General features: G+C 35.8%; 1 protein-coding gene across 2 annotated transcripts; it reads right to left on the reverse strand.

The window, feature by feature from the left end:
* Nucleotides 1-449: 449 nt before the first annotated feature.
* LOC113762047 (actin-related protein 2) lies at nt 450-9,881 on the reverse strand. Of its 2 annotated transcripts, XM_027305291.1 has the most exons (15): nt 9,743-9,880; nt 9,362-9,472; nt 9,023-9,157; nt 8,586-8,657; nt 8,417-8,495; nt 8,185-8,234; nt 7,396-7,499; nt 7,225-7,293; nt 7,079-7,142; nt 6,714-6,782; nt 5,132-5,215; nt 4,969-5,027; nt 3,936-4,002; nt 2,049-2,132; nt 450-867 (listed from the first exon to the last, which is right to left on the reverse strand). In XM_027305291.1, exons 1-15 carry the CDS (start codon nt 9,782-9,784, stop codon nt 787-789), a joined length of 1,170 nt encoding a protein of 389 aa, XP_027161092.1. In that variant the 5' UTR covers nt 9,785-9,880; the 3' UTR covers nt 450-786. The 2 variants fall into 2 exon arrangements, with proteins under 2 accessions (XP_027161092.1, XP_027161093.1); XM_027305292.1 differs by lacking the exon at nt 9,362-9,472 and having other exon boundaries at nt 9,743-9,881.
* Nucleotides 9,882-10,553: the final 672 nt, after the last annotated feature.

The following is a 10,553-nucleotide window of genomic DNA, read 5'->3' on the forward strand; positions in this document are numbered from 1 at the left end:
TTTTGTCAACCCAGGAGTGTCCGAATCAATCCTTACGAGGCCCAACTAATCCCCTGCGGCCCGGGAGAGAAGACCCCACTCCACATCGAGCACATTAGCAGCGGGACTCGAACTCTAGACAAGTCAGAAAGGTCCCCATACCCTAAGGAAGGGGAGCGGACCGCTCGAGCTATCCTGTGGGGGCAGAAGACCGGCCACGTAAAGTGGCAAGTTTGTGGGAGCATCACCAAAGAAAGTGATGACCACCGGACCAAATGGCCTACAATAGGCATTTTATGATGAACGAAGTAAAATTTTCAGGGAATTTGAAGAATAGATCAAAATAAAGCTCCCGCAACAGTGACATCATTAATGATACACTGATAAAACTTTTTAAATACTTGAATGGTAGACTTTGAAAACAGACTGTCTTCTTGAGATATCTTTTTCCTAAGAAAGAAATCTGGGTATGATTGTTGAAATTTTAGTTTATCAGAATCATCTACGTCCGATTAAAAACCGGGTCACGAATGAAGGAAAGGATCTTACAATAATTACAAAGCAACAACTAAAGATTCTTCACAAAACTTACACTACACATCTATAAGCGTAGGAACTATGTAGTACAGGCAACAAATTCAATGTTAGTACAAGACCACTGTTTTGTAGGTAAGCCAAGTAATGAAGTCCTTAAGGAAACAAAAATGAAGCTCTTCTGCGCCACCCAAGTGATACATCCACCCCTTTCAATTCCAACTGCAACCCTGTTCCAGATCTTCTGCCTTTTACAACTTCTGCCAAATGAACTCATGCCTGGCCACACTTGCTTAAACACGCAACTCCCTCTTCTAAATAATCTTGCCTGCTAATCCAAAACTCAGGTGCATCCTACAGGAAAGCCAAACAACTTGTCTAAAATTCTCTACATGTCTTCAAGCAATATTATGAAATCTATTGTGCGTTACCATAAATCCAATAATTTTTACATGATTCTCAGTCTCATTAGCAGGGATTAAAAATTTTTTGATCCAGAGAGGACTGACGAGGTTCAATACTCATTTAATATCATATAGGAATAATCCAATAATATTCAGGAGATGCCAGAGATGAGATGCTTTCGCACTGCTGAGTCGGGAGAGATGCTTTCCAAAATGCATCTTTCCTGGCCTCCCACTTTCTTGGTTGAGTCAGTCAGAAGGTTTTCCAAAGCTTACTTTGTGCCTCTCAAGTTTGCCATTTCGAATTCCCGTGTATTAGGGGGTTGATCGGAGGCTCTCCAAGGTAGTGCAGACAAATACATCCATTTCGTGCATACAATGAAGAATTGTGCATTTTAAATTATTTCTCCTAAATAATTTGATTTATAACTTAACAGTAACCAGAATTGTGAGTTACCACAGCTCAACATAGTAAACTCATGGAGATACCTTAGCTATTACATAAGTGGATGGATAGGTGATGTGGTAAACCAAAAAATGTAGATAATCTATTGCCTTTATTGTCACGTATAAGACATAACAATTGCTATTGCATTAAACACGTATAGGCATCCAGCAGCTTGAAAAGCTGCTCAGGAATATTCCCATTTTTAGCAAAGTCCTTTCATCTTCTGATAAATTATATGTAGAAATACAAGGAGACTATGACAAGACATGTAAGGATGAAAAGCCACCAACTAGCTACCTTAGGCACCTCAACTTGCTTAACATTATAGCTGGAGAAGACTTTTGCAAGTGCAGTTGTGAGTGCATAAGCGAGTGTGTGCGTGGGAGAGAGAGAGAGAGAGAGAGGAAAATCGAAGCATTCTCCATGTATTGGTAATAAATAGTATGCACAGAAACAAGAGAATAGACTATGACAGGACATGGAAGGATGGATGGTAGGGACGCAATTACAGAGTAAGCCACCAAATAGCCATGTCACGCAGCTCAAATTGCTTCGACACAGTAACAGAAGAAGACTTTTGTGAGCACATATATGTGTGCACTTGTGTGTCTCGTGTAGGTAGGTAGGTAGGCAGGTAGGTACAGAGAGAAAGAGAGAGGTGTTGACAAGGGGTTCAACTGTACCTTCATAATTCCTGCAAGAACTGCTCCTCCGAGGTATACCATATGCTTTCTTCGTGGTGGATCCTCTATTCGCAACCGCAGTTTCTACAGAGGGAAAATGATACAAAGTTTACAACACCATTGCTTAGAGGATACACATAATGTGGTACCAAAAGGTGATGCTCATTCCACGGCAGTCCATACGAGAACAATTAAACATGGTAAGAAAGCATATAAAGAGTGAGACGGTTCAAAAGACTGTAGGACGATCCATGATGCTGAGTCTTAGCGTGATCTTGTGCAAACAACATAGGATCAAAGGTCATAAAAGAAAACTGTTTGTAGTTTGACATGCCATTAAAAGAAGATTCTGACCATACGAATTAAGCTTGCATCCAAGAAGGTAAACATCTAGATGATGTATCATATTAAAAGGAAATACCAATACACCTATACAACTTGGACATAGTACAATATACCATCTAATTACAAGCCATGACTAATTAAAATCAGGTTGACATCTTATAGAATACACAAAAAACATATTAGAAGATTAGGTTGGTACTTTCACTTAAAATTTTGTCCCTCTGTGTGTGTGTGTTTGTGTGTCTGTGTGTGATTCTGTTCTAATTTCTCATTACCGGACCGTAATTCTTTAAGCCCTTACTGCAGCTGTCCTTAGTACAAGCTGAATGCTGTGGGGGATGGAGCGAAAGCTTCACTCCAATAAATCTCCCCATAATGTACAAACTCATAAAATTTATGTCATGAAAAGATACAACTCCAGCTGAACTCTAAAAACAACCTTAGGTAGATTCAACTCTAAGCTCAAACCCACATGGCCACATACAAACACAAACATCATAAAATATATAAAGGCAATCCAAAAGCAGCAACCAGGGCAGGAAGAGGAGAGGATGCATCTAGTAGACTTCTCTTCATCAGCCAAGGGCATTCTTTGCTGCAACTTAGCAACAAATATTTGCTTATTGTAAATATCAATGTCAAGCTAATGTACAACAAAGAAGTTGAAGGTTTGCAACTTTCTGTTAAATTACTAGATCTCTAATTTGTTTAGATTTACTTCAATGTGTAGGTATACAATGCCACCTGTCAGTTTGACAAAGGTATGCCTTTAATGCTCAAAACTATTTTTATGTCCCTAACCACCTTTGACTAATGGTCAAAGATAACTACAGCATGGAATGAACAAATTTTCTTTGTCAGAAATCATATAAGATCACCACAAATTTAGAGACAAACATCAGTTTACCCTTTAAAGTTCATCTTATGCACCTAATCCCTTGACCAGGAAGCAATTCCAAATCTTTGACAGGATAATATATTTATTTGTTATTGTGTATGCTTAAAAGTATTTCAATAGACCTTCATAACCTTTGTAAATAGCTAAAGGATAAAGTCCAAAATGACTACATACTTATAACAACTAACAACTAAATCCTAATAACTATGTCTGGACACTATTTAGTACTTGATCATGTTAATCCTCCCCTTTCCAGGATTTTCATTAATCAATCCCACATCCCTTTAAGCTCAACTTCTAACAAATTGCTAGATTCAACTATAGTGTGCATTGAGTGCAATAAAAATTGTATCAGCGGCTAAAGTTATTACTCCTCTGACTTGCAAAGGCTTAACATCAATTTCTTAAAGAGATTTTATCGTGCAAATATTTCAGCATTAACTCAGAGATCAATGGGGTAGCCTAAGACAATAACACCTGGGGGCGAAGCAAGATATGGATGTTATTAATCTGTTTCCCATTTGCAGTAGGTTAAAAAACTCAAATGTCTAGGCAAGATACCCTGTATTAGTTCCAGTACAACCCTACGCTACAAGTATTAAGCTTTACATAGAGATACCATATTAAAAGAGATGGTAGATTACCTTTAATCCATCTTTGTTTCCCTTCAGAACAACATCAAGATAGCGATCTAAAATTTCTTTCTCCAAGCTGACAAATAAAAAATGCACAGAAAAATTTATGAAAACAGTCGGTGATGTTAAAGGGAGATGTTCCAAAGCCTAACGTGTCCTTGTGAATCTGTAAGGAAGCTCCATCATGCATTTTCACAAAAATAAGCATGCCTTAACCAGATACATTTAACTATTCCGTGGAGCATTTGAAGGAATAATATTTTTGACAGAGATATCCCTTCACAATGATTGTTTCACACTAACATCTAGTGAGCAAGCAATGGCTAAAGGTTATGCCTTTCAAACATAAGAATAGGACACATACAAGCAATATGTCAAAGACAGCAACTGAAACAAAATCTATTCTTTCATCTGATCAACAATCAATGTGTATGAAAATCTTAGCACTAGTGTCAATACTGACAAGCTACACCAATATGTTAGATAGTAAATGTCAAGACTTATGCAATATGGTACCAACATTTGAGGCCACAGTTAATGGTTATAGATAAATTTTTCTTCTTCTCGAGATTAGAGCCCATTTTGAGCATCACAAGAGACCACTTGTGCATGCTAATGGCCCTTTTCTCTACATTATGCCAATTAAAACTCGAAACTAGCAAACTGAATATAGCTAACGAATTTCAAAGTTAACCAGGAGAGGAGTGGATACGAGAGACCATTTTAAAAAACAAAATTACCAGGAAAACAAACTATACTCGCTGATTCACGTAATTTAATAAAGAAATCTACATTTGCATTGTTCAAATCAAGGAAAAATTGCTTGCAAGAAACGAAGAGAAAAGGAGGACGAAAATTGTCTAGATAGTAAGAGAAAAATCTGCAATCAAGAAGCCATGCAAACAGTAAGTCATTGGTAACCCAAGAAGACAGAAATAATGCAAAACAGCAAGCTTAGTAGTAAACAATTACTTAAAAGTAATTCAAAAGATGTTCAAAGTCTATGGCTCAATTTAAGCAAAACAGAACCAGAAAATATTACCGACTCGGTAACCCAGGATACATTGTACTTCCTCCACTCAAAACAATATGCTGGTATAGCTGCAAACAGGAAAATCATGCATTTAGTATATCATAATAACTGACTTATGTCGTGTGCAAGCAATGATAAATTATCAGTTATGAGGTATTTATAATAATTATACCATCATGCGGTTGTCAATATCCATTTCCTGAATGCAGCGAAACACCATGTCAGCCATTCCATCACCTTCAACATCAATCAATTCCTGCAAATTCAAATTCAATATTAACTTCTTTTTTTGGGAAGTTGAGATCCATTTGCTTTAGAGATAGAATTCATCAAACAAAAAGTCTTGCACTTGCATCATGGTCAACCATAGATGCTTTGCATAAATTCCAATAACTAAACATATTAACTGCCTTAAATTACAATATGTAAAAGTGTTAAGAGACAAGGTCCATATTCAACATCAACAGTACAGGAATCACGAGAAGGAACCAGAATTTAGGCTGTTTTACCTATCACTATGGGGACACAATTGTCCTGTTTATTGGTGTAAATGACTTGAGCTGCACACAAGCAGCCAGCCAAAAGCTCGACTCGAACTTGGCAAATATCAAGCTTGAGTAGCTTAATAGTTTTGTCAAGTTGAGTTTGAGCGGTATTCCATTTGAAAGCTCATAGAGCCTTGCCAGTGATCATATAAGTATACTACTTTTATATACAAATGTACAAATGCTAAAGTATTTGTACACTTACGACAAAATTACACTTTGTACAACAATTATATTTGTCTAAATCGGGACATTTTAGTATATTTTATTACTCTGAAAACAATATTACCCTTACTTATTCCATGCCTTCCTTACTTTCTTGTTCTCTCTCCTGTTGTTCATTCTCATGTTGTCTCTCCTATTCCTCATATCTGTGTCCTCATCTGAAGAGGCGGCTATATTTGTGGCCAGATCCAAAGAGGAAGGTAAATTAAAGAGGCGGTGGTCATCCCTCTGTTTTCTTGTCAAGTCTTCCCACTTCCAAAACCCAAATGGACAGTTGAACTAAAAAGAGAAAATTTTTACTATAATATTGTGAATCCTTTTCGGCCCAATTGGTGGACTTTCAGGTAAAATCGCAGATAAGAAATGGTTCTAACAATAATTATTGAGGTCTTAGTGCACTATTGGCAATTATAGAGGTACACTCTGCTGATACCAATTATTGTTGCTCTTTTAGTTGTATTGAAAAAGTCTGAATGAGTCAAGCAACTTGCCTCAAGCTAGCACATGACTCGAGTTCAGGCTTGCTCAATATTTCAATAGTCAAGCAAGCTCGAATCGAGCTCGAACTTGAACTTCTATGTGATGATTCAAACTCAAGCTCCAATTAGAATACTTGATCAAGGCCAAACTTGTGGTAGAGCTCAAGTTTTTTCTGAATTTGATTCGGAGTATAGCACTATTTGAACATAAAGAGTGAAATTTCGCATTTGAACATATCAGTTACACCCTTAGTCCTGTTTTCATACTTCCAACCACACATTTGAACATAAGGAGTGAAAATTCGCAATGTTTTAGCACACAGTTACTGTCAAGGAAAAATAGGAACCTTTTACAATAAACTGTTAAAGAGCATAGGGTTCAAAATGACACAATAAAACCAGCTTCTGGTAATTTTTCATTTGTTTCATGTCTGGGGGACAGCATATAATGGAATTGGAAGATCGGGTAAAAAAGTTCGAAGCAACAAACAGTAGACATGTTTACCGGAGTGAAAAGAGCCTCAGATGCCTGGAATCTCTCAGTCCCAACTTTAATCACCCTTCCATCAGGTAACTGTTAGATAAACCCCTAATTTTATTAGCAGAACAAGAAAAGTAAATACTATTCAGGACAAGAAAACAGGAAAAACATATTCTGGAGCAGAAAATTTCTTTTTAGAAACAATAAATTTAGAAATCAAAGTACTAATTTCAGAAAATTGCGATGCAAATTATAGATCTCAACATAAGAAGACATTGTCCTTTGCACCCTGGTCATGATGCAACAAAGATTAGACATGTTTGGATTTGGTATCTCTTGATTAGAAAAGACATTAGTAAAAAGATACTGTTTAAAAGAAATTAACTCACTGTATAATTCTTAACAAGGATGGTTGTCTCAAGTCCCAATTGATATTCCCTTTTATAATCATAACTGCACCCAATTGCACCTCAAGTTAAAAATTCAAAACATAAAAACATAAGTTTGAAAGCCACAGTTTGATGCGACTCTTCACCTTATGTAGCATAATTTCTCTTTAATATCCCTAACTGTCTCAAAGTCAGCACTTCTATTCATTGCATACCTTCAAACCAGAAGCATTATTTGCAAATTAGAAGGGCAAATGGGAAAACAGTTATGAGAACACAAGACGTTATGATCATTTCAGCCACATGATTGCACTCACCCTCTCCGTTGGAGCAAATCTACGAGATATGATGTAATATGGCGTCCAGCCACATTCATTCTTTTTGTGAGATGAGGGAATGAGTATCCATCCACAACCGGAACCTGTAAAACCTTAGCTGTCAAGTAACCAAGTAGCATTTATGAACAAGTAGCATATTCTTTCTGGATCAGATAGAAAAATTATTTCACATCTTCAATCAAGAAACAATAGCTTCTAGATCACCTGATAATCAGTTAAATATCCACAGATTTATATACCTACTGAAGAATATAATTTGCAACAGATTTACATATCCACAACAGACTTCTATTATTTGCAAGTCATGACAAAAGAGTCAGAAATTAAATATATATATCTGAAAAAAATGGTAAGAGTAGTTCATCAATAAGAAAAGACTACCAATCCTCATGTTTTGATATGTTTGCTACATTTTTCCATTTAAACTGTCAACACTTGTAAGATTAAAACAAAGGATTGCATTCTCTTACATAGATTAGTTACAGTAAATTCGTTTTGAATCCTGTGTACAAAGTCAAATAAAACCGCAACCAAAACAAAATTCCTGAAGTGCCTTCATTAAACTTCAGAGTAGAAAGCAACTATACTAGAGGAACAAACTTGCTTTTAGCTACTTTGCATGTTGATCACTATGTTAAGCACACCAAACTAGTTCATAAGACATCTAAAGAATAAGCTGTTCATCTTTATCCAAGGAGCAGAGGAAGATAATCCTGAAAATCATCATAATATTGATAAACCAAGCAAAGGTGAAGATCAGCAGTTTACCACATGCGTAACACCGTCACCAGAGTCAATAACTAATCCTGTAAGCAAACCTGTGGATTCAAAAGAAGATTGGACAACGAATCAATCACATTTGATAAATTTCCATTCAAGGATTTCATTGTAGAAATGTTCATCACAAGCATGTCTTGAGATAAACCAAGCAATGACAAAGCATGCTTCCCCTCTAAAACTAACATTTGAAGATTCAACTTTATCCAGTCTCTATAAGCACCTTGAGCATACAATGTTAAAACAGCTTGAACTTGTATGAAGACACCAGCGAAGTTATACTTCTCAAACATGGTCTCAACCTGAAATTTAAACAAGACTCACAAATAATACCAAGAGGTTAAAATGTTTGCAGTATCAAACATATAGTTATGAAGAAGATAGATACAAACCATCTTTTCACGATTCTTGGATGGGTTCAAAGGGGGATCAGTGAGCAAGATCTTACACTCTGTTGGGTCTACCTTCAAGTAAAGAAATGACAAATTTTCAGTAAAACTTGAAAACTGATCAATACATAAACAGGAAAAATTAGTGGAAAGGGCTCACTAAAATGATCGATTGATAAAGAGGGATCATGTTGCGCTATTTATTATTATAAACAGCACTTGCTTTGATTTTTGTCCAAAATTTACTACTCAATGTGTATAAAAAATATTAAAAAGGCATACAATTTGTACACTGGTCAGTCAAAATGCCTTGTTGTAACAAATATTTCAAAACCACATCCTCACCAATTAACCATCTTAGTGCACCCTTTTTATAAAATTGAAATTAATTGCCTGAATTAGTTTCATAAATTAATTACAACAAGCACCAAATTTTTTACCTTCAGCTCATTAAAAAAGGCATGATCCCATACATGGCCCATATCATCCCAATTTTGCACTATCCCATTGTTGACAGGATAGGAAATATCCAGCTGATGCCTCAGTTTCAAACAAGCATCTCCAACAACAATGTCCTATCAGGTTATTAAAAAAAAAAAAAAAAGAACAGAAAGGAAAATGAACATATTAAAGCTCTTCCAAAGGCTATGTTTAGTCCTCTATCGAAGTTGGAATGCAAATTGTATATTATTTAAATTAACCTATCCTCACACTGGAATTGATCCCAACTCTAAAGAGAGAAAACAATATTTGGCTTAATTCTAACTTCAAAAAAAAACCTTGACTTCTTGTTCCATGAGGGATTCCTCATATCTTAGCATTGGCCTTCCAAGAACGCAAGGGAATACTGATGTGGGAAAATTCTCACCTGCAAAGCCACACTTGACATACTGCAAAAATACCCATGGAATCAAAATCTGATTTTTTTTTTCTTTCAATAAAAACACACGCGCACACACATCCCACACACAGAAGCTTCACCTATCTATTCTTAAAATTGTTAAAAAAAAAAAAAAGAAAACTTTTAGCTAGAGGAGATTAGGGGACGCAAAGGGCCGATCCCAGATAAATTTGAGGAACCAAATAAATTGCTTAATAGGATTTAAAATCAAAGGCTGGATAGCAGTTATTTGAAGAAATGCGGAAAAAATGAGACATACCCCAGTGCCATTGTCGCAAACGATGACGTTGCGGCTGTCCATTTCTCCGTGATGACTCTCAAGTCCAAGGGGTGAAGAAGCTGAAGTGTGATCCAGACGCTAGATTTCTTTCATCGGAATGAGGCCCTCTATTCTTGGATTAAGTACTGCTGTACTGATGCAAATCGACTTTTGCTTGTAAAAAGGGATAATTTCAGATACCTCCCCTGAGGTTTCTGACAGTCTCACTCACCTCCCCTGATCTTTGTAAAATATCAGATACCCCCCCTGAACTTATAGTTGGAGTAACAAGATCAGCCCATGTCAGAAAAATGAGCATTAAAAAAATATTTTGAGGAGTGAGATGATATTTGTGTTCCACATATGCCCTTTTTGCTTATCCACAACTTGAGCTAAAGCAAAAGCAAAAAAAAGAAGTAATAAGTTGAACCAGATAGAGACAAATGCAGATGACTTCTTCAAGCAATTTATAGTTTTTTGTTTTAGCTATTAGACATTTATTTAGCTAATATGATCATTCAATTAATTGAAACATACTTCTGGTGATATTAAAAAAATGTATAGTTTTATAATTTGAGTGATTAAAAGTATAAATTTTTATTAGTTAAGTCATAAAAAAATATTATTTGAGTGATTAAAAGTATAAATTTTTACTAGTTATGTCACAAAAAAATTTTCACTATTTGGTTAATTGAGTGAATGGCAATTGCAGTTAAATAAATAATGTAACGATCAAATAACCAAATTCTCAATAGTTTAATAACTCTTTTTGCGATTTTCTCTGTGAAAAATGAAATGAAGTAGCAAGATA

The sequence above is a fragment of the Coffea eugenioides genome, chromosome 2, assembly GCF_003713205.1.
Source record: "Coffea eugenioides isolate CCC68of chromosome 2, Ceug_1.0, whole genome shotgun sequence".
Taxonomy (NCBI): domain Eukaryota; kingdom Viridiplantae; phylum Streptophyta; class Magnoliopsida; order Gentianales; family Rubiaceae; genus Coffea; species Coffea eugenioides.

What these genes read in the sequence shown, in the direction of transcription:
- LOC113762047 (XM_027305291.1), bottom strand. Translation starts at nt 9,784, where the DNA reads ATGGACAGCCGCAACGTCATCGTTTGCGACAATGGCACTGGG. An exon ending in GATTTGCTCCAACGGAGAGG is followed by an intron (nt 7,294 to 7,395) that starts GTGAGTGCAATC and finishes TCTGGTTTGAAG; the next exon opens with GTATGCAATGAATAGAAGTG. An exon ending in TATCCTGGGTTACCGAGTCG is followed by an intron (nt 4,003 to 4,968) that starts GTAATATTTTCT and finishes TTTATTTGTCAG; the next exon opens with CTTGGAGAAAGAAATTTTAG.